This window comes from Pelodiscus sinensis, chromosome 23, assembly GCF_052426305.1.
Source record: "Pelodiscus sinensis isolate ZL-2025 chromosome 23, ASM5242630v1, whole genome shotgun sequence".
Taxonomy (NCBI): domain Eukaryota; kingdom Metazoa; phylum Chordata; order Testudines; family Trionychidae; genus Pelodiscus; species Pelodiscus sinensis.
The window spans coordinates 25,189,494-25,212,447 of NC_143074.1; the positions used below are offsets into that span (position 1 = coordinate 25,189,494).

The following is a 22,954-nucleotide window of genomic DNA, read 5'->3' on the forward strand; positions in this document are numbered from 1 at the left end:
GAAGAAAAAAATGAACTTTTAGGGTCGAAGAAAATGTTTTAATTTCTTTCTCACATCAGAAAAAAATGAAACTTTTAGAGCCCACGAAAATCTATTATATTTTGCCTAAAACAGAAAAAAAATGTTTAAGTATTTAAAGTTATATCAAAAATAATTTTTAATATTGATGTTATTATGGTGGGAGGGGCCCATGAAGGCAAAAGTGCCTAGGGCCCACGAAAGTCATAATGCAGCCCTGCTTCTCTGAACCTTTTCCAAAGCCAGTGTAGCTTTTTTGAGATGAGGTCACCACATCTGCCCGCAGTGTTCAAGAAGCAGGTGTCCCATGGATTGATCTAGAGGCAATCAGATATTCTCTGGCTTATTCTCTACAGGGGACCTAGGGCGCAGGGACACTGGGGACATGGGCTGCAGGGGACACAGGGCGCAGGGACCCTGGGGACATGGGCGGCAGGGGACCCAGGGCGCAGAGGCGCAGGGACACTGGGGACATGGGCAGCAGGGGACCCAGGGCGCAGGGACACTGGGGACATGGGGTGCAGGGGACCCAGGGCGCAGGGACACTGGGGACATGGGCAGCAGGGGACCCAGGGCGCAGGGACACTGGGGACATGGGTGGCAGGGGACCCAGGGCGCAGAGGCGCAGGGACACTGGGGACATGGGCAGCAGGGGACCCAGGGCGCAGGGACACTGGGGACATGGGGTGCAGGGGACTCAGGGGGCAGGGACACTGGGGACATGGGGTGCAGGGGACTCAGGGCGCAGGGACACTGGGGACATGGGCTGCAGGGGACCCAGGGCGCAGGGACACTGGGGACATGGGCGGCAGGGGACCCAGGGCGCAGGGACACTGGGGACATGGGCGGCAGGGGACCCAGGGCGCAGGGACACTGGGGACATGGGCGGCAGGGGACCCAGGGCGCAGGGACACTGGGGACATGGGCGGCAGGGGACCCAGGGCGCAGGGACACTGGGGACATGGGCGGCAGGGGACCCAGGGCGCAGGGACATTGGGGACATGGGCGGCAGGGGACCCAGGGCGCAGGGACACTGGGGACATGGGCGGCAGGGGACCCAGGGCGCAGGGACACTGGGGACATGGGCGGCAGGGGACCCAGGGCGCAGGGGCGCAGGGACACTGGGGACATGGGCTGCAGGGGACCCAGGGCGCAGGGACACTGGGGACATGGGCTGCAGGGGACCCAGGGCGCAGGGACACTGGGGACATGGGCGGCAGGGGACCCAGGGCGCAGGGACACTGGGGACACGGGCCGCAGGGGACCCAGGGCGCAGGGAGCAGGGACACTGGGGACACGGGCCGCAGGGGACCCAGGGCGCAGGGAGCAGGGACACTGGGGACACGGGCCGCAGGGGACCCAGGGCGCAGGGAGCAGGGACACTGGGGACACGGGCCGCAGGGGACCCAGGGCGCAGGGCGCAGGGACACTGGGGACACGGGCGGCAGGGGACCCAGGGCGCAGGGACACTGGGGACATGGGCTGCAGGGGACCCAGGGCGCAGGGACACTGGGGACACGGGCCGCAGGGGACCCAGGGCGCAGGGCACAGGGACACTGGGGACATGGGCGGCAGGGGACCCAGGGCGCAGGGACACTGGTGACACGGGCGGCAGGGGACCCAGGGCGCAGGGACACTGGGGACACGGGCGGCAGGGGACCCAGGGCGCAGGGACACTGGGGACACGGGCCGCAGGGGCTCAGGGCGCAGGGACACTGGGGACACGGGCGGCAGGGGACCCAGGGCGCAGGGACACTGGGGACACGGGCGGCAGGGGACCCAGGGCGCAGGGACACTGGGGACACGGGCGGCAGGGGACCCAGGGCGCAGGGACACTGGGGACACGGGCGGCAGGGGACTCAGGGCGCAGGGACACTGGGGACACGGGCGGCAGGGGACCCAGGGCGCAGGGACACTGGGGACACGGGCGGCAGGGGACCCAGGGCGCAGGGACACTGGGGACACGGGCCGCAGGGGCTCAGGGCGCAGGGACACTGGGGACACGGGCCGCAGGGGACCCAGGGCGCAGGGCGCAGGGACACTGGGGACGGGGACACTGGCGGGCGGGGGCCCCAGGAGGCGCCGCGGTGAGAGCCGGGCTGGGCAGCCGGGGCCGGGCTGGGCGCGGCGGGGGCGGCGGGGCCGGGGCTGTCACTCGCGGCTCCTCCCCCCGCGGCCCGACGGAGCCGCCTGGCCGGGGCAGGGCGGCGCAGAGCCCACGAGGCGGCGGAGCGCGACTGGCTGCAGCGGCCGCCGGGCTCCGGGCTCCCGGCCATGGGGCCGCTCGGGCGCGCCGCGCTGCGCCTCTGGCTGCTCGCCACCGCCGCGCAGGCCGCCAGCCAGGTACGGGGCGCGGGTCGGGCTGCGCGGGGTCCCGGAGCGCGGGTCGGGCTGCGCGGGGCCCGGGGCCGCTTGTCCCGCGGGGATGGGGCCGGGCGGCGCAGAGAGAAGGAGCCGCCCCCCAGGGATCCTCCATCCGCGGGCGCGTCCCCAGCCTGGCCCCGGCGGCTCCTGGTGGCCCCGGCTGAGCCGAGCCCCGAACGAGCCACGTGGGAAGTGACCGGCTGCGGGGCCCCCGGGGTTCATGCCCGGGTCTTGGCGCCCCCAGCCCGCAGCCCCCAGGTTGGGGCAGCAAGTCCGAGGGGCTGAGCTGGGAGCCAAACCCGCCCCCCCCCCCCGCGTGGGAAGGAGGCTGGGGGGGGCTGGCTTGCTGTGGCTTGGGCTAGGGGCCCCCTCGTTTGCAACCCCAGCTGCCCTGCCCTCCCGGCACGGCTCCAGCAAGAGCTGCCCACAGGCCGGGGCAGCGTCACAAACAGCTGCGATCAAACCTGGCTCCCGGGAGCGGTTTCCGACTCACTAGCGCGTCCGTTTTGGCTCCCACCAGTTTTAGCTCCCAAGCCATGTAGCGTTGCGGGGAAGCTGGGTTCACTGTGTCACACTTGGCGGCCTCTGCGCCTGCCCTGGGCCAGAGAAGCCAATCCTGATAGATGGGGGTCACCTGTCACCCCAGAGCCAATCCTGATAGATGGGGGTCACCTGTCACCCCAGAGCCAATCCTGATAGATGGGGGTCACCTGTCACCCCAGAGCACATGCTCCCTGCACCCTAGGTGTGAATTCTGCAAGGCAGCTGTTTCCCACACTACACTGGCTTCTCCCCAGGAGCGACACCACGGCCGTTCCCCGGCTTTTCGTGCCACCGGGGGCATGGCCACTGGCCCTGCGCCCAGCCCGTCCGAATCAGAGTCTGCCGGCGGATTCGTTGGCTGCGTCTCGGGAGGTCGCTGGCCGGGCAGCTCACACACGTGCATTGGTCACCGGCCCCAGGATGCCTGTCCCTGCGCTCGGTGTGTAGTGCCGTAAACGTACATCCCAGAGACAGGCAGGCACGGGAGCCGCGCCTGGGAGATCACAGGCTCCGTAGAGCACGGCCTGCGTGCCAGGCAGTACCTGAATCTTTTCTGTGCCCGTTGGTTTAATCCCTACAGCCCAGCTATTCCCTTACCGTCATGACCTGCTGGAGAGCCAGTTGGAGGATCCCGGCCCTCCTACACATCCCAGCAGGGCATGGACCCCAACTCACACCTGTAGGGTGATGAGCCAGGTGACCCCTGTTCAAGGACGGAGCGGGACTGTGAGAACCGTGCCTGGGCTCTGCACATCCCTGCTGGTCTCCTGGGCCACATCTGCTCAGATTACTGCAGAAACCCCCTTCTCTTGCCCCCAGCAGGGCTGTGGTGCTCAGGAGAGCCAGCCCGGTGCTGCTGCCCCTCGGACCTCGCGGTACACACTAGGGATGTACTAGAGGAGCCGATTAACCCATTAAGCGATAAGCAGCAGCGTATAGGTTAGTGCTATAAACTACACACATTTCCCCCCTCCCGCACACACCAGGACATTTTTAGCAGGCTGGCCGGCAGCCTAGCTCAGTTTCAGTCCACGACCTACCCCTGCTGCAGCGCCGCATTTCGAGCGTAGTAGGAGCCAAGCAGGCAGCCAGCCCTGCTCAGTTCCAGCTTGTGCCAAGTCTGAGAGCTCAAACCCGCCTGGACAGGGTCTGCTGCCTCCCTGCAGGGCGACAGGCAGCCATTCACAAGGGGAGCTGGTTTTGAAACTGGCTCCCTCATGGACCAGATCCCGAACCGGGCTCCCTGCACGCCTCTGGAGTGGGGCTGGAGCGCATTAGCTATCATCCCCGCCCCCAGGGACTATAGAACAGTCAAGTAACCGATGAGAACTCATGAGCTTCACCGACTATTCGGTTAACCGATATTTCAAGTCCCAACTACGCACCGGAAATCCCCGCTCTGATTCCAGAATCCCGATGGGTGGCCACGAGATGAGCAGCTGGCCAGCGAGACAAATGCTGCTTGGTTCTGGGTCTACCTGGCGCTGGCCAGGCTGGATTTAGAAACGCCTGGTTCTGGCTCTAACTGGCTAACAGGGAGCAGGGCTGACTGGCACTGCCACAGGCCGGTGTGGCTGGCTGGAGCTGCACGTTGAGGCTTTCTGTATTCCTCCTGGCCTGCCTTTGTGCTGGGACCCACCCCGGCCCAGCCCTCCTTCTCCCTTGATATCCGCCTGGCAGCCCCTGCGGCCACGGCTCAGTGAGCCACTGTGGGGTGTGACCACCGTCCCGACAAGGCGTGGTCTGGAGTCAATGACCCTCCCTTCCTCCTGGATTGCCAGGTGCAGGTTTCTGGCGGCCCAGGCAGGAGGACGCAGTGTAAGCTCACGACAGGCAGCCACATGCCCATATGTGGGCTGGAGGCTCCTACATGCGTGCGGGAGATGCTGGGTGAAGATGTCCCAGGCACTCCAGAAAGATCAGACACCGGTCGTGGCTGCGCGTCAGCCTGGTGCCAGTCACTGTGCTGGGGAGGAAACCAGCAGGCGTGGCTCTGGGGGGGAGGAGAACCTCCTATCCTGTCTTAGGACCTCTCTGTGGCTCACTCGGGAGGGGCCGCTGGCTCTGGGTTTGCAAATATCAATTCTGGAGCTGTCCAGCTGGCCTAGGAAGTGTGAACCGCAGCCGGGAAACGCAGCACGCGCCGGATCCGGGATTTCGGCCTCTTCAAAGCCCCTCCCCCCTTCACCCCCAAAAAGATAACCTTGTGGAGGCTGGACATTCTGCTGCAGCGTCAGTGAAACCCCGTGGCCGTGTGAAGAGCTCCCAGGCCCCCTGCACCGCAAGGAGGCAGGGAGGGATGCGGTGAGACGACAGCCCCTGCTCACACACAGTGATCCTAAGGGAAAGGGTGGAAGCTGCTTACGCAAGCGGTGCCTGGACTTGAACCACAAGAAATCAGTCCCCCCGCCTGCTCCTGGCCATGCGGCAGGGCAAGGGGGCCCCTGTGCTCCGCCCCCGCAGGACTGAAAGGAGTGGGTGCACGTGCGGGGGTGTCTGGACGCCCCCAGTGCCAGAACGCGGAGTTCGCCACTTGCTGCGATCGCAGACGCCACAGCGAGGGAGAACCCAACGCGCGGCGGCTTGTCTAGCGAGTGAGGCTTTGGCCAGTGGAGGGAGGTGTCCGGGGTCCGTGTCCCATCAAAGTCTCGCGACCCCGGCCACCGAACAGCCCCCCGTTAATTGCCCTCACGCACCTTCAATTCCGCGCCCCTCCGGGGCAAGGAGGAGTCTGAGGGGGACCTGGGCCCGCCCTCTCTCCAGTCCCGACCCAGAGCCCTAAGGTGGGGAGCACGTCTCACCCACTGGCTGGCAGGGCCGTTTGCCGTAACGCACCAGCCCGCAGGCAGGTTCCCAGCTGCCCGCCCTGGGGCACTGCCTCAGCTCCCCCACCTGTCACCTGCCCTTCCTCCAGGATGCCAAAGGGCTTTTCGGGACACCCTCCCCGTTGCCTCCTCTCTCCGGCTTCTTGCTCCTCCCGTACCTCCCCCACCTTGCCAGGAGGGCTCCTCTTATACCCCCCCCCCCCTTCCTCTGCACGTCCCTCCATTTTCCCAGCTACCTTGGCCCCGCCCCCCACCCATGGGGCTGTTACCAGGTGCAGCTGCGCGGACGCCGGCAGCAGCCCCCTCTCCCGGAGGCGCATGTGCCGGCATCTTCCAGGATCCTCTCCTCTCCCTTCCCTGCTCCCCGGCTGTCCTGCGCTTCAGCGCGTCCTGCCGGGGCGCCTGCCTCGGCCAGCGTCTGGGGTGAGTCTGTGGCGGCTCCCTACCGCCGTCTCCGGAGCACTCCTGCCTCTCCGCCCTCCTCCCCCTACTCGGGGCCTCTTGCCCAATGCGGGGTTGCTTCCCCCCATCACAGGAGGCGTAAAGAGCCAGACGGGGGGTCACTGGCTGGGCTGGCCAGCGCCGGGAGCCCTCAGGAGTTGGGGTCTGCAGCTGAAGTGCTGTCGCTGGCCCCTGCGCACGGAGACACTTCTCTGGGGCAGGGGCAGAGCAGGGTGGAGAGCCCCAGAGAAGGGAGCCGGGCGGGAATACGTGGCCCCCTCTTCTCCGGCTGTGCAGCTCCGTGGCTGCCCGGGGCGGGCTATAACAAGCAGGTGCCGTGAGTAACAAACAGAAATGCCGGCCCTGCTGAGAATGACGAAAGCCAGGCCTTCCCCTGGCGCTCCAGCCCGGCTCGCTCTGGCTTGCGGGCGGCCGTGCTCCCTGCCGTGGGCCGACAGGGCTTGCTCCGGAGGGAACGGGGGGTCGCGGATGAGCCCCCCACCGCTGAACATGCACCTCGCTGCCAGAGGTGCCTGTGCAAATCCCTGCCTGCTGCTCCCAAAGGACGCCGGCTGCTTTCCATAGGAAGTTAATTACGCTGAAAACTGAGACCAAGGGAACAGTCCTCAGCCCTTGGCCAGCCGCATGGGCGAGGGTGTAACTCTAGTCCCTGCAGCATCTCAAGAGGCCCCACAAGCCCCCTGTGGAGAAAGCGTGCTCCGGGCTGCGCAGACGGACGTGGAGCAATGCACCCTCCTTCGCCTGTCCTGCACTCAGGTGTTGCCACTTGGGCAGGGTTTCCTGGGCTGCCACCAGATGTGGCATGTGCAGATGTTTCGCAGAGAGCCCGGGTTTTGCCCAGGCGGCAGGAATCACTGTAGTTGTCCACGCTGCCCCCGGCCGCTCCCCGACGCATGAAGCGAAGTGGGAGGTGTTTTTCCAGATTCCTCTTCAAGGAATCTCCCTGGCCCCCGAAGTTGGGCGCACGCAGCGGATTCGTGTTCCTGCAAGCGGCACAGAGGAGGGATTCTGCAGGCGAGGCGGCCCGTGTGAGGCCGGGGGTCTTGCCCCTCGGGAGCTGGTGAACAAAGGCCTGAGCTTTCCATACGCTCTGCAGCCCCTGGGAGTGGCGAGCCGACGCCAGGCAGAGGAGGAGGCTGCCGCTTCTGGCCTGCATGAGTCTCTCTCGTGGGCTCTGGTGGGCCGGGACGTTGACCGGTCTGTGCCAAGCAGGCATGGGAATGCTGGGCAGGACGTGGGCGTGGAAGGGGATGGCCTGGTTTGCACTGCCGGATGAGAACTTCCTCCCAGCAGCCCCCGGCGACGCGGGACGGGACAGCGGCTTGTCTCTGCTACAGCAGTGCCCGTGCAGCGTCCGTCCCTGTGGGCAGCCCGCTGGCTGGACAGTGAAAGGAGCTGGGGGAGGTTTCCTCGTGAAAGGCGCCTCTCACAAGAGTGGCATCTTCTCGTCCAAGTCCCTGCTGATACAGAAGCTGCCCCCTGGTTGGCTAGTTCACTCAAGTCCTCTGGCCAATCCTGCAGCAGAAAGGAGTGGAGTCCCCCTTCCCCTCCCCCCCCCCCCCCGGAACGTTTCCAGGCCCAGGGGTATCTGGTCTCCTGCTGAAGACGGGAACACGGGAATCTGGAGCAGTGAGTGACCAGCAGAGAGAGGACTCCCAGCCGCACGAGTCTTCCCTTTACACAGGCTGGGAGAACGTCCGTAATCCACCTTCGCCCTCCCTCCCTTCTCCCCCATTCTCATGTCTAGAGGAGGCCGATAAAGCATTGCTCTGGCCCAGGTCTCATGGAACAGCTGCCATGTGGAGAGAGATGAAAAAGACGGGAACTTTTCTGCTTAGAAAAGAGGAGACGACGCGGGGATAGGATCGAGGTCTGTAAAGTCATGGTTGGTGGGGAGAAAGTGAATAAGGAAAAGTGATTTACCTGCTCCCACAAGATCAGAACTAGTGGTCGCCCAATGAAAAGAACAGGTAGCAAATTTAAAACAAACTAGAGGAAGTACTTCTCCGCAGTCAACCTGTGGAACTCCTTGCCAGAGGAGGTTGTGCAGACCAGGACTTTAACAGGGTTCAAAAAAGAGCTAGATAAATTTGTGGAGGTTAGGTCTATCAATGACTATTAGCCTATGTCAGAGGCTGGAAATGGGTGACAGGGAAGAGATCACGTGATGAATTCATGTTCAGTTCCCTCCCTTTGGGGCACTTGGCACTGGCCACTGTGGGCCGACAGGACACTGGGCCGGATGGGCCTTTGCTCTGACTCAGCCTGGCCGTTCTCATGTTCCTGTGTCTTTCCCATTAACCCCCCGTGGCATTTGCAGTAAATGGCTGGCTCCGTTGTTTTCGCTCGCCCGTGCTGGCTGGGAAGGGAAGCGCCTGTGGCTGGCTCTCAGGAGGAAGCGTTTGAGCCCAGCTATGGCCCGGCTCACTCCCCGGCCATTCGGTGCTGGGCCAAGTTGGAGCATTCAGCAGCGTCAGCTGAAACGGCCTCGGTGTCATGTCCCGGCCTGTGCGGGTTCACCTCCTCTCGGCGCGGCGTGGGGGCGGCTGAGCCCGGGTTTGGGTCTCGAACGGTGTTGTGCCAGCTCAGCCCCTCTGCATGTCCCCCCCGCCTCCCAACCCCTGGGACCAGCTGAGAGATGGGTTCCTGGGTGGGTGCTGCCAAGTGACCTTTGAGGGATAAACTTCAGAGGGTTTGTTTTTTTTAAGGCTTCCTTGTTTATAGGGAGGCCTGGCTGTATAAACAGAGAACTTGGTTCCTGTGGAAGGAAGCTGAGTCCAGGCAGAGCCCTGGTTTCGGTTGTTAAGAAAAGCAGGAGGCCAGACGCAGGAGAGGTAACGGGGCCCAAGCCGCGGGCAGGGCAGGCTCCCGGGAGCTTGGCCCTGCTTCCAGCCCCTCCTCTTGGCCAAGGCACCAGGAGCCCGTGTGCTGAGCTCCCTGGTGACGGGAGCTGAACCATGGGGCCCGTGGCCCGTGCTGGGGGGCAAGAGCTGCTGCACATTCGGGGCAGCCGGTGGGCTCCTGGCAAGGGGCCCTTGTGTCCCTCAGCCAGGGGCAGTTTGCTGAAATACCAGTTCACGGAGCACGAGGGGCGATGGCCGGGGCCGGCGGGACGTGCCAGACAGCTGCTGGGCAGGGCCGGCTCTGACACACTGTCCTAGCGGGGGGAGGCCCCGACCGAGCCGGTGCCGTTACCATGCGAGTAATAACTAACCGAGGGAGCACGCCCTGGGCAGAGGGGCCTGCAGCCGGCCTGTGCCTGGCTCTCTGTCCAGGGCTGACTTCCATCCGAGCGCAAAGCTGCCAGGGAGGTCTAGTAGCAAACAAGAGCAGCCCAGCCCAGCCCAGCGGCCAGAGCCAAGAGCTGCTGCTGGATTGCTCCTCTGAGAGTGGGTGGCTTTCGCACAGGAAGCTGGAGTCATTCCTCTGCGGAGGTGTTAACGAGGCCCCGCGTCCCATCCTGCCCAGGGGCGGGAGGCCATGCCGATGTCCCAGGTCTCTCGTTCGTCAGTTTCAGGCGCTTGTGCCCGGAAACACAGGCGCACCCCGGCAGGGACCGTGTCGAGCTGGGCGTGAAGGCGGCCTCTGCGAACCTGCCCCCGTCCGTCAGGCCCCCCGTGCGCTGGCAGGCATGACACACGGAAGCAGAAATAATGGGAGCTGACGACTCGTCAGGGCCGGTGGTGTCTACGGTGCCATTGCCACCGGGAGGGCAGAGGGCCACGCGCAAGGAAAACACGGAACCGTGGGACGTCGTGTGTGTGTAAACGGATCCCCGTGGCCAGTTGTGTGATCCTGCCCCTCTCCCCTGCTATTGTCCATCCCCGGCCTCTTAGAGCTGGTTAAAACGTGCAGCTGTCTTGGCAGCCGGGTGACATCCCCCACCCCCCGCTCCTCCGCGTTCTGGGGTTCCCAGAGGAAAAGGGGGAGGGCTCCGTGAAGCAGGAAACCTTTGGCTTCGGTTTCATGAATGGAAGCTCCTGGCACAGCCGTGTGTTTACTAGCGATTGTGGGAATCTTACGGGCGTGTTCTGTCCCAGCCATGCATGGGAGAGTGACGCCCTGGGCCCAGTTTCTTGGCCATGACGATCTCCCTGCTCGTGTGTACGTGGGGAGATCAGCATGCGAGGGGGAAGGGTTTACATAGGAGGCACTGCCTAACGAGGTGTCTGAGCCCTGCGCGGGCTCGTTTCCTGAGTCCTGTCTGGAGAAGGCCAACAGTGTGCCAGAGAGGCTGAGGTTTGTATATTGCTCGTGATCTGCCTGTGTCAGCATCTCAGCACCTGCTACTGGTGGGCCCAGCAATGCGGAGAACTTCCCACCCCTTCTTGCCTGCCTGGTTTGCAGATGGTCACAAGGAGCCTGATGGGAGGGTGGTCTTGGCGTGAAGAGCTACACTAGGACTTGAGAGCTCCCTGCCAGTTCCCACCTCTGCCACAGATTCCCTGCGAGACCCCCGGCAAGCTCTGTGCCTCAGTTTCCCCTCAGTAGCACAGGGATAACAGCGCACCTTGTCCCCCACTCTGAGGGGTGCAGAGCCGGGTTTGCGTGTCTGCACAATACTTCCCACACGGGGGCCCTGCGCTTGGCTGAGACCACTAGGAGCTACCACCCCCTACGATGACCACGCCTTGGAAAGGGCTCTGACCGCCTTATACTCACATCCTCCTTCCAGTTCCTGTCCCCCGGGGGAGTGCAGTTCTCATGACCGGTGTGAGCCTCCCTCCCCTTGTCGGACACAGGCGTTGGCTCTTCTCAGCCCGGCCTTACAGAGAGCAGCTCCAGGCAGGTGAGCTGGGACGTGGCTCAGAGGCCCATCAGGCAGCCAGCGTGGGATTCGGGGCAGGAGGCTGTCTGAGCGACGCCCCAGGGCTGGTTTGCTGGCCCGCGCTCTCCTTTGCCCTGCGGGAGGGGCCCGGGGCTGTCGGCTCCTGCGTGCAGGGCTTGTGGCGCTGCACACACAGCCCTTGTCGGTAGGGCTTAGTCACATGCCCTGGGGCACAATGGAGCCAGAGCCAAGGGTGACCCTGTTGTCTCAGCGCTGTCTCCAGCCCTGTGTCCTGGCTTTGATGGCTCAGCAGTTCACGTCGGCTAAGCAAACAGGGCGCTTGGAGCGGCTCCCGTCATGTGAGATCAGAGGGAAGCCGCCCTGGGCGCTGTCTGGCGCGCGGGAGGCCCCCGGGGCTCGGCCATGAAACGTCAGCAAAGTCTCACTGGGAACGGACCAGGCAGCCGGCTCCGGCCACACTCGCCTGGGCGCCCTGAGGAGAAGGTGCAGAGAGGTGGGTTGGCGCAGCACCCAGCCGCCCCGTGATCCACCGCTCACTTGCCCTTGGCTGCTGCCCAGTGAGGGAGACATCCCGTCCGTCGCGCCAGGACACCCGGTGCCTGGCGACTGAGCACACGTGAACCCCGGGCACAAGGCACATTCCTTTCCAGGACAGCAGTGGAATACTGTGTCCATTTCTCGTGTCTTGTTTTAAAAAACACAGTATTACCCCTCCCCACCCCCACTGTTCCCTCTAAGCTTTTCCCTCCGTGTGCAGAACAAATTTTCCATGTGCGCCAAGGCATGTGAGGCCGTGCACCACCCACAGACAACGCCTGGCTGTGGGCGCTCTGCTAATCACCTGGGCGGCATTTGAATCTCCCCTGAGCAGCCCAGGACAGGAAACGCTGCTTCCCACAGCCTGGGCCTATCCTTGCCCTGCCAGGTCTCCGACTCTTCCTCTTGAGCCGCCCCCTGTTTGCTCTTCTGAGCGCTGCCTCGGCTCCCGGCTCTTTGGACGGTTTCCAAGCAGATGCATTTCCGCTCTGGCGCACTTGGCTCCCGTCTTGCTGGTGAGCGCCCTGCCCTGCCGCCCAGTGCACTAGACATGATCGATGCGAAGGGCCCCAGCTGTGTGCAGCCAAGCTCAGCCTGCCCACCCCTTCCCGTGACTCTCCTGTGGCTTGAAAAAAGTTTCCGCGTGCACATCTGCATCAGTGAGCACACACCTCTGCACTAGGGAGGGAAAGGGTTAATCTGTTACGGGGGAAGCATTCGCCTCACCGGCATGCTGCTTACCAGGGCGCCCGGTTACCCAGCGGCCCAGCTCGGCCAGCGCAGCCCTGCTGCGAGATCTCAGGAACTGCTTGAGCAGAGTTTCACTGGTTCCCTTTTTAAACAGGATTTTCACATCCCTAATCCCCCTCCACCACACAGCCCTGTGCCCTCTCCCAGCCGCGCACACACGTGCTCCGTGGCGGAGGCCTGCCCGGACAGACACCAGCATTAACCCCCTGTGACGCCGCCGAAAGACACCCCGGCCCGGGCAGACGCCCCATGCCTGCCATCAGCGGGCCCCCGGGTCTTTTGTAGCCACTCGCTACATTTCAGTGCAGAGGAGCATTGACCCTCCTCCCCGAAACACCGGCCTCCTGCAGGGAGCCGCTCACCGCGGCGGGAGGGTGGGGCTGCCCCGGCGTGGACTGCGAGAATCGCACAGGGAATTCCTCGCCTCGATGCTGCGCAGCGCAGTGCACGGGGGCTGTTGCTAGGGCCCGGCCTCGGCAGCTTTGTGCAGTCGATTGTGCTCAGACTGGAGGACGAGCGATTCCCCCCCCTCCCCCGGGCTAGCGGCCCGACCCAGCTGCCCTGGAAGGTTTGATCTCTCCCGAGGCCGACGCGCACGGTGAGGCTTGGCAGGAAGCGGCTGCCCAATTAATAGGCTGTGGGGCTTCGTCTCAGGGGCATGCGCTCCAGGGCCGACTGTGACCACTGGGACACATGCACTCGAGAGCTCCGTCCGGCCCCGGTGCAACCCGCCCCACGGCACCGAGAGCCGCAGCTGACCGGCCTCCCGGGCCAAGGACACGCTGGTATAAAGACAGAGGAAGCCGCAGCCGTTGTGCTCTGTCCTGTGTTTGTTCCTGACGGCTGAACACAGCAGCGGCTCTTTCCCGGGGAAGCAGGTGTGGTCCAGGGTTGGCAGGAGCCGGGGAATGGCCCAGCCTGGCCCAGCCCTCACACCAGCCCGGCTCAGCAGTGGGGAAGGACAGAGACGAGCCAGTCACCTCTTTTTCTGCCTCCGTGAATTGAGAGTACAAGTCTCCTGGGCTACGGCCCCTCTCCGGCCCCCGCTGCCTCTCCCCTGCGTGTGCGGACGTGGACGCTGGTGCAGCCACGAACCAGGCTGCCCGGACGCCAGCGTTCACATGTCCCAGTCCACGTTGGGCGGTCGTGGGATGTAGGTGGCACCTCGATCTTGGGCTGGCTCTAGGCAGCCTCCTCGGATAGCCCTTAGCTCTTGGCTGTCCTGCCTGGTGGCCCCTCTGTTTGAGGAAAGCAAACACAGCAGGGTCCCGCATGCCAGCCAGGCTGGGCTTCGCATGCTTAGGAACTATTTGCCTGAGGCTTTTTCCCACTGCTCCCCCGTTCCACACGATCCTGCCCTGAAGTGCTGGTTGTGGGTTGCTGCGTCGGCACTTCCCCCCGGCATGGCGTAGACAAGGTCAGTCTGGCGGCGTCTCTCCCACGCCGGCAGTTCTGCTTTCCTTGTGGGCTTGGTCTCTCTCCCGATAGTCCCACCGGGCAGCTCAGTCACTGCCAGCCTTAGATCCTGCTCCGCCTTCTGCCTGCTCCGCCTTCTGCCGTGGCTCTGGGGGGAAGAGGTGCACATCTGGTTCCAATCCCCGAGCCCCGCATGGGAGAATCCCAGCGCCCCGGCTCAGCGCCGCAGGAAACCCTCACCTTCTAGCTCTGGCCTGGTCGCTGCAGGGGGCGGGGGGAGTGTCAGGAAGTGCAGCCCCATGAGGCCTGTCCCCAGCCCTGGCAAGTGCCGGTCACTCGGGGGTTAGGCCGGGGGGGGGGGGGGGACTTTGCAAAGGTTACTTGCAGTTACCGCGCCTCGCGTGTTGATTGTTTTGAAGAGCAGCCGGCTGCTGCAGGGCTCTGCTGGTGACTTCAGCATGAGTCAAGGGGCTCGTTACATACTTAGCTCATGAAAAACGGCAGGCTTTACGCAGCACGAGGTGTGGCCAGTGGCTTGGGGAAACCTAACAAGGACAGGGGGAGAGAACACGCTCGGGCTGCCTGCGGCCTGTTTGCCAGAAGAGCGGCTGTAACCGGCCCGCATCCCTCGTCAAGAGGAACAGCTCGTGCGCGGTGTTCCCATAGCTGTTTCAGAACTGACAGGGAAAGGAATTCCAGTCGCCTCCCCCACAACACCCCCCCACCATGTGCTACTCCCCCCAACACACACACACACACACGCCCCCCACCCCGTGCTACTCCCCCCAACACACACCCCCACCCCGTGCTACTCTCCCCACACACACACACACCCCCCCACCCCGTGCTACTCCCCCCAACACACACACACACACACACACACACACACACTTTCTGTCACTAGGCCAAGTCACAGGGCAGACACTCACTGCCACATCGCCTCCTGCTGGTAGCCCTGGGACTTAACTCGTTAGCCTGCAGGGCACCTCCCTCAGGCACGTGTCTCCCCGTGTCCTCCCTCCTTGCTTCAGCGCCCAACCCGCAGCGCCCCCTTCAGGACATGGCCCTCCGGCAGTGCCCCCCCCCCCCCCGTGTCTCTCAGCCCCCTGCCGGGGGGTGTTTATCAGGCTCTGTACTCTGGGGTCCTCCCCTCCCAGGGAACCCCAATCCCCTGTACCCACCTCAGTGGCCCATGGCCAGTCTTCATCTAGCCCCGTATCTCAGGGGCAAACTGCAACGGCCACTCAGCGCTGGCAAGGGGCAGACCTGCTGCCCCGTTGCCTCTCCAGGCTGCCCCCCTAGAGCCCAGAGGCCTCGCTTCAGGCCCTGCAGCCTGGGAGTCAGGCCAGGCCAAGGGAAACTCCAGCTTCCCTGGCAGCCGGGTCCCCTCTGCTTCCCAGCCAGAGCAAGAGTTTCCTTTCCTCCCTCCAGGAGCCCTTCTTTGTGTAGGCCCAGCTGGGCCCTCATTGCCAGGAGCAGCCCCAGCTGCCAGCTTTGCTCTCCGCCCTCTCCCGGGGCTGGGTTTTACCCTTCAAGGGCCAGTGCAGGGGCCCGTCATGGCCAGGATTGCAATGAAGAAAAATAAGGAAGGTGGAGCAATGGAAACTTTTACCCCCACTGGCGTCCCTCCGCTCCCCTCCAGCAGCTGGCCAGATCTGCTGTGGGAGTGGGCCCCGCTCTATGGACCTCACTGGATCTCCGCCCGTGTAGCCCAGCTGAGGACGTGGGCACGGCAGGGAGGGGTCGGTCTCTGGCCTTGGCGATTCGGAGACGCGCAGAGGGGTTCCGGCCTCCCCCCCGCGCTGCTCGGGGAGGTTTCTCTAGAAGCTGCCACTCTAGCGCCTCTTGCCACTGAGCCGTGCTCGCCTGAATCCGCTGTCTGCGAGGCCGCCTCGGCCTGAGCTCTGGGCCAGCGCGACGGGCGGACACTCTCCCACCCTCCTCCGCTGCCAGGGCCTTCCAGGCAGCATCCCCTCGTCAATTCAGACGCAGTCTGTGCCCGGGTTGGCACATGCCTGTGAACTGGCTTTGTGACCACGTGCCTGGCTCTTGCCCAGGGTCAGCGATCTGGCAGGCTGTGTCCCTTTGAGGGTAACTGGACCCGGGCCGGGGTAGGACGCGATGGGCAGGGGGATGGACATTAAGACCCGGCGGTGCCCCAGATTTTCAGGTGCCCTACACAGCTGGGTATTCTGCCGATGGGTAAGGACGGCCTGGCCTCAGAAGAGCAGGCAATAGGCGCAGCTGGGGAGGAGCCACACGAGGGCTGGCTGGAGGACGCCGGAGGAGCAGGGGGCCAACACGCAGCCGGAGAGGAGCAGCACTTGGAAGGGGAAACTGCCCCTTCCCACCGGCTGCACAGCCGCCCCCTGCTCCTCCCGAGTCCTCTGGGCTTGTTTGCACCACTCGCCGCCTCCTGGTGCGTGGGGGCTGGGTGCAGCCCATGGGGCGTGGCAGAGAGATGGGAGTTGGCCGCAGGAGCTGTCGCAGAGCCCACGCTGGGCGGGGGGGGGGGTGATGGCCCGAATCCCCTTCAGAATCTCCACCTGCCTCCTCATCCTCCTTTAATTAAACCTGCCTTCCCTCAAGCACCAGCCTGCACGGTGCAATAGAAACCTTTCGGCTACTTTTCATTGCAAATGTCCAGTGTTTCAGCTGTGGGCTAGCCCGGGAACCTAACCACGGCGTAGACCTTTGGTTCTATGGGAAAATGCGTTCCCAGTTCCAAACAACCGACTCTCCGACCAGCTTTGGGGACACACCCTGCTGGTAAGGTGGGGACTTCCTGGATGGCCAACAGCTCCCTGCTCCGGTGTTTAACACGGCACCGCCATTCGGCTGGGAATGCCAGCCTGGGGCTGCGAGGCTGCTGCGGGGGAGACACATGGGGCATGGACAGGCCGTTGGTTTTGGGTCACTGGCTTGACCCGTTGCACTGAACGCTTCAAAGGGTGTGTCTAGACCACAGGTTTTTTTCGAAAAAACTTTACCTGCGTCTAGACTGCCACTGCGTTCTGTCGACAGTAAATCGAAAGAACGCCACGGTTTTGTCGACGGCGGTCAAATCTCATTCTGCGAGGAATAACGCCTTTTGTCGAAAGTCATCTTTCGGAAAAAGGCGCTATTGCATGAAAACTGGGCTTTTTCGAAAGAGAGCGTCTAGCGAGCTGCTTTTTCAAAAAATCTTGTTGTCTAGACACCCCGCCAGCAGTGGCAGTGTTGGTGACGACCTCTCATGGTCCGGGAAATTCTCTGGTTCGGCACCGGTCCATCCCTCTCGGTTACTGGCAGCCAGGCCAAGGTTCCAGCCAGGGGAAGGCTGCCCCCCAGGAAGGGGCGAAGGCTCTGGTAGCAAACAGCCTCTGTGGGCCCTGCCACGTCGGGAGCCTTTGAAGTCCCCCCTCCCATGCAAACGACAAGAGAGTGAGGAATGTGGCGGGTGGAGGACCCACAGCTTGGTGCTAATAATTAACGGGGGGGGGGGCTACTGACTGTTTCCTGAGGCAACTTGCGGGCAGGGAAGGGGGAGCGATGGGGCTGAGCGGGCTCCCAGGGGGGCAATCCTGCACCGGTGTTTCTCTACTGGTCTGCGGACCCACCCAGAAAGCAGCTAACTGGCCGCTCTGGTGCGTTTCTTTCCTGGCTCCGCAGGGGAGCAGAGGGGCTCGCTCCTTTGGGCTCCCTTCCCCCGACCCGTCAGCGTTCAGCGAGTACGAGGAAATGGGCTGAGCCGGCGAGGGTAAGGCCTGAGTCCTGGCCCCCAGGGAGGTGCGGCGACGCAATGAGCGTTCCCAGGAAACCCACCCCGGAGAAGGGAAGGAGGCTCCCTGCCCGGCGTTCCCAAGGGCCGGGGGTGGCCAGTGCGTTAGCTCGGGCTGTCGAGAAGCCAGGGTCCGCCGGGCACAGCAGCCGCTCCAGCGAGAGCTTTGGTCCTTCCTTTGTGCTCCTTGGGTGGGGTCTTTAGGACCAATGAGCCGAGTCTTTCCTGGGGGAGTCCCGGCCCCTGGGTCACGAGGCAAACAGGTGGCTCTTTGGTGGAAGGGGAACCCCAAAAGTGTTGGGGCGCCCACAGGAGCTCCCTCCTGACCCCTCCCGTGTCCCGCGTGCACCCCAGAGCCTGCGGTGCCACCCCGGAGGGGCCGAGTCTCACACGCCCGCCTCTCCCCCGGCCCAGGTGTTCGGCGACCTGGACCAGGTGCGGATGACGTCCGAGGGCTCCGACTGCCGCTGCAAGTGCATCCTGCGCCCGCTCAGCAAGGACGCCTGCAGCCGCGTCCGGGACGGCCGCCTGCGGGTGGAGGATTTCTACACGGTGGAGACGGTGAGCTCGGGGGCCGACTGCAAGTGCTCCTGCGCCGCCCCGCCCGCCTCGCTCAACCCCTGCGAGAACGAGTGGAAGATGGAGAAGCTGAAGAAGCAGGCGCCGGAGCTTTTCAAGGTACGTGGGCGCAGGCAGGTCCTGCTCCCCAGCCCCCTACCCCCGCCCCCAGCCGGCCTTCGCCCCCTGCCCCGCTGCAGCAGGAGCTGGCTTTGCTCCTGCACCCCGACCTGGGGCCTTGAACACCCCGGTTGGCCCTGGCCGCATGGACCCCCAGTGAGGCATGAGCCCCCCCCGCAGGGTAGCCTGGCCCCAGAGGCTGGCCATGGTGCCCTAGTGGGTAAAGGCCACTTCTTAGAAGGGGAGACCCCTGGAGCGGGAGGAGAGGAGGCTGGTTTCCAGGCTGGGAGCACCCGCAGCTCGGCACAAAGGGCCCTTCATGGCAGCCCCAGAGGGACGGGCTGGGCCCTGTGACAGCCGTGTGGGGGAGAGGGAGGGAGCGCCCGCGGCAGGCAGTGACGCCACGGGGCAGGAATCCCCGCGCCCCAGGGACCAGACGGCAGGCCCTGGCTCCCTGACAAGAGCAGGTCTGTGCGAGGGCCGGCGGGCTGCCTGTGCCCTCGTGCGTGAGAGACAGAGCAGGGCCGAGAGCGCCTGGGGGCTGAATGTCACCGGCTCACAATGGGCAGTGTGTGCCCCGCTCCCTCCCGCCACGCAGCTGTGCTGGCGGCTGCCTCGGGGACAGCCCCCGGAGCTGGGACGGGGTGGCCGGGCAGGAGCACGGGCTGCCCTGTGCCCCAGGGGCCGGGTCTGACAGGCCAGCGCGGGTGCAGGCCGCAGGCATCTGTTGCCAGCGGCGACAAGAGGGGCATTCAGTCAGGGACCGAGTCGCCTCAGGCAGGTGCCAGGCCTGGGCGCATCCCCACCCCGGGATGTGTTTCCCCTTTCACAGTTCCAGCTCCTGGGCAGCCGCACCCAGGCACACGCCTGGGCTCTACTCTGGGAATCCAGGCACTAGGGACTCATCGGAGTTAGAGCCGGGAAGTCCCCGGGGTGTCCCCTCCCTCCATCAGGCACATCCCCCCTTCCTCGGCTCTGCTTGGGTTTTGTAACACCTTTCCCAGGAGCAGGGAGGGGCACGGGGAGAGCCCAGGGAGTGGCATAGTCCCCACTATAGAAAGGATGTGGACGCATTGGGGAGGGTCCAGCGAGGGCGACCAGAATCATTCGGGGGCAGGAGCACATGACCTCTGAGGAGAGGCTGAGGGATTTGGGCTTGTTCAGTCTGCAGAAGAGCAGAGTGAGGGGGGATTTGGGAGCAGCCTCCAGCTCCCTGCAGGGGGGTCCAAAGAGGCTGGAGAGAGGCTGGTCTCAGTGGGGGCAGGTGGCAGAGCGAGGAGCAATGGGCTCAAGTTGCAGTGGGGGGGTCTAGGTTGGAGATTAGGAGAAACTGTTTCCCTAGGCGTGTGGGGAAGCGCTGGGCTGGGTTCCCCAGGGTGGGGGTGGAATCTCCATCCCTAGCGGGGTTTAAGTCTCCACTTGACCAAGCCCTGGCTGGGCTGGTTGAGTTGGGTTGGTCCTGCCTTGGGCAGGGGGCTGGACTCGGTGACTCTGGAGGGCTCTTCCAGCTCTTCCAGGATCGCTCGGCAAAGGCTTTCCCCGTCGACCGATCCGCGTCTCGACTGCCGCGTGGCGCCGACGATCAGCTGCGCCGGCACAGCGCGGCGGCCTTGTTTATGTTAATGAAGCGGGGGATTCAAGCCGGCAGAGGCATGTAGTCTAGACGTACCCTATGATTCCGTGCACCGGAGATCCGTGCTGGGGCCCGTGTACGTGGAGCGGGTGGCAGGGCATCATTGTGCATGTGGGTTCCTGCCCCCGGTCCTCATGCTGCCCTGCTGCTCAGCCTCACAAAGCTGCTGCCTACCTCATCTCGGGCACCATGGCCGTCCTGGGGGGTCCCGACACCACGTCCTGGGGCGTTGTACCACGCCGGCAGCTCTCCCCACTCGCGTGGTTCTGGCTGGCAGGAAGCCACATGGGAACACTGCCGCTTCCTGCCTGCCGCCCTGGGAGTCACGTCCGGGCTTTCCCTTGGCAGCTGCAGTCCATGGTGGACCTGCTGGAGGGAACGCTGTTCAGCATGGACTTGATGAAGGTCCATTCGTACATCAACAAGGTGGTTTCCCAGATGAATACTCTGGAGGAGGTAAGAGCGGCCCCCGGGCGCTGGCGTTTCGGAGACACCCCAAAGCAAAGCAACCCCAAAGCCCTCACCTGCTGCTACCGGCCGAGCGCGGCCGACAGAGACCCCAGCCAGCAGGAAGCCAGCTCTGGTCACGTCCTGCCTCCGTGTCCCTGGCTGGGGATGGACGCCTCCGTCCACAGGACATTAGAACCCGGGGCGAAGCCTCTCCTGGCCAGGCTCAGGGCGGATGAAGACAGCCCGGTGCCCCCGTTCCAGGCACTTCCCTGTGCAGGCACCGGGGCTTGGCCAGAGGGTGCACGGCAGATGCATGTCAGCACGAGGAGGATCTGATGGTGCATGGCGGGCCCTGCGAGCACAGACCCTGCGGAGCGTTTGAGAGCCTGTGTTTGCCCAGGGCAGCCGAGGAGTTTGCCCTCCTGCACCCCCAGACTGCGCTTACCTGGGCCCCCAGCGCGGGTTCTCCTGCACCCCCAGACTGCGCTTACCTGGCCCCCCAGCGCGGGTTCTCCTGCACCCCCAGACTGCGCTTACCTGGCCCCCCAGCGCGGGTTCTCCTGCACCCCCAGACTGCGCTTACCTGGCCCCCCAGCGCGGGTTCTCCTGCACCCCCAGACTGCGCTTACCTGACCCCCCCAGCGCGGGTTCTCCTGCACCCCCAGACTGCGCTTACCTGGCCCCCCAGTGCGGGTTCTCCTGCACCCCCAGACTGCGCTTACCTGGGCCCCCCCAGCGCGGGTTCTCCTGCACCCCCAGACTGCGCTTACCTGGGCCCCCCAGTGCGGGTTCTCCTGCACCCCCAGACTGCGCTTACCTGGGCCCCCCAGCGCGGGTTCTCCTGCACCCCCAGACTGCGCTTACCTGGGCCCCCCAGTGCGGGTTCTCCTGCACCCCCAGACTGCGCTTACCTGGCCCCCCCAGTGCGGGTTCTCCTGCACCCCCAGACTGCGCTTACCTGGCCCCCCCCAGCGCGGGTTCTCCTGCACCCCCAGACTGCGCTTACCTGGCCCCCCCAGTGCGGGTTCTCCTGCACCCCCAGACTGCGCTTACCTGACCCCCCAGCGCGGGTTCTCCTGCACCCCCAGACTGCGCTTACCTGGCCCCCCAGCGCGGGTTCTCCTGCACCCCCAGACTGCGCTTACCTGGCCCCCCAGCGCGGGTTCTCCTGCACCCCCAGACTGCGCTTACCTGACCCCCCAGCGCGGGTTCTCCTGCACCCCCAGACTGCGCTTACCTGGCCCCCCCCCAGCGCGGGTTCTCCTGCACCCCCAGACTGCGCTTACCTGGCCCCCCAGCGCGGGTTCTCCTGCACCCCCAGACTGCGCTTACCTGGCCCCCCAGCGCGGGTTCTCCTGCACCCCCAGACTGCGCTTACCTGACCCCCCAGCGCGGGTTCTCCTGCACCCCCAGACTGCGCTTACCTGGCCCCCCAGCGCGGGTTCTCCTGCACCCCCAGACTGCGCTTACCTGGGCCCCCCCAGTGCGGGTTCTCCTGCACCCCCAGACTGCGCTTACCTGGCCCCCCAGCGCGGGTTCTCCTGCACCCCCAGACTGCGCTTACCTGGGCCCCCCCAGTGCGGGTTCTCCTGCACCCCCAGACTGCGCTTACCTGGCCCCCCAGTGCGGGTTCTCCTGCACCCCCAGACTGCGCTTACCTGGGCCCCCCCAGTGCGGGTTCTCCTGCACCCCCAGACTGCGCTTACCTGGCCCCCCCAGTGCGGGTTCTCCTGCACCCCCAGACTGCGCTTACCTGGCCCCCCCCAGCGCGGGTTCTCCTGCACCCCCAGACTGCGCTTACCTGGCCCCCCCAGTGCGGGTTCTCCTGCACCCCCAGACTGCGCTTACCTGACCCCCCAGCGCGGGTTCTCCTGCACCCCCAGACTGCACTTACCTGGGCCCCCCCAGTGCGGGTTCTCCTGCACCCCCAGACTGCGCTTACCTGGCCCCCCAGCGCGGGTTCTCCTGCACCCCCAGACTGCGCTTACCTGGCCCCCCAGCGCGGGTTCTCCTGCACCCCCAGACTGCGCTTACCTGGCCCCCCAGCGCGGGTTCTCCTGCACCCCCAGACTGCGCTTACCTGGGCCCCCCAGTGCGGGTTCTCCTGCACCCCCAGACTGCGCTTACCTGGGCCCCCCAGCGCGGGTTCTCCTGCACCCCCAGACTGCGCTTACCTGGGCCCCCCAGCGCGGGTTCTCCTGCACCCCCAGACTGCGCTTACCTGGGCCCCCCAGCGCGGGTTCTCCTGCACCCCCAGACTGCGCTTACCTGGCCCCCCAGCGCGGGTTCTCCTGCACCCCCAGACTGTGCTTATCTGGGCCCCCCCAGCGCGGGTTCTCCTGCACCCCCAGACTGCGCTTACCTGGCCCCCCAGCGCGGGTTCTCCTGCACCCCCAGACTGCGCTTACCTGGCCCCCCAGCGCGGGTTCTCCTGCACCCCCAGACTGCGCTTACCTGGCCCCCCAGCGTGGGTTCTCCTGCACCCCCAGACTGCGCTTACCTGGCGCCCCAGCGCGGGTTCTCCTGCACCCCCAGACTGCGCTTACCTGGCCCCCCCCAGTGCGGGTTCTCCTGCACCCCCAGACTGCGCTTACCTGGCCCCCCCAGTGCGGGTTCTCCTGCACCCCCAGACTGCGCTTACCTGGCCCCCCCAGTGCGGGTTCTCCTGCACCCCCAGACTGCGCTTACCTGGCCCCCCAGCGTGGGTTCTCCTGCACCCCCAGACTGCG

The 22,954-nt window shown here is 65.1% G+C and overlaps 1 protein-coding gene across 2 annotated transcripts in view; it reads left to right on the forward strand.

Annotated features, from left to right (window-relative positions):
- Positions 1 to 2,185: 2,185 nt before the first annotated feature.
- The window catches only part of OLFML2A (olfactomedin like 2A), a 31,631-nt gene continuing 10,862 nt past the window's right edge, over positions 2,186 to 22,954 (forward strand). The window contains exons 1-3 of one of the 2 annotated variants that reach the window (XM_075905681.2): positions 2,186 to 2,361; positions 17,879 to 18,142; positions 20,124 to 20,231. In XM_075905681.2, coding sequence (XP_075761796.2) covers positions 2,293 to 2,361; positions 17,879 to 18,142; positions 20,124 to 20,231 — 441 coding nt within the window. In that variant the 5' untranslated portion in view covers positions 2,186 to 2,292. The remainder of the gene's footprint in view (positions 2,362 to 17,878; positions 18,143 to 20,123; positions 20,232 to 22,954) is intronic. The other variant, XM_075905680.2, reaches the window with a different exon arrangement.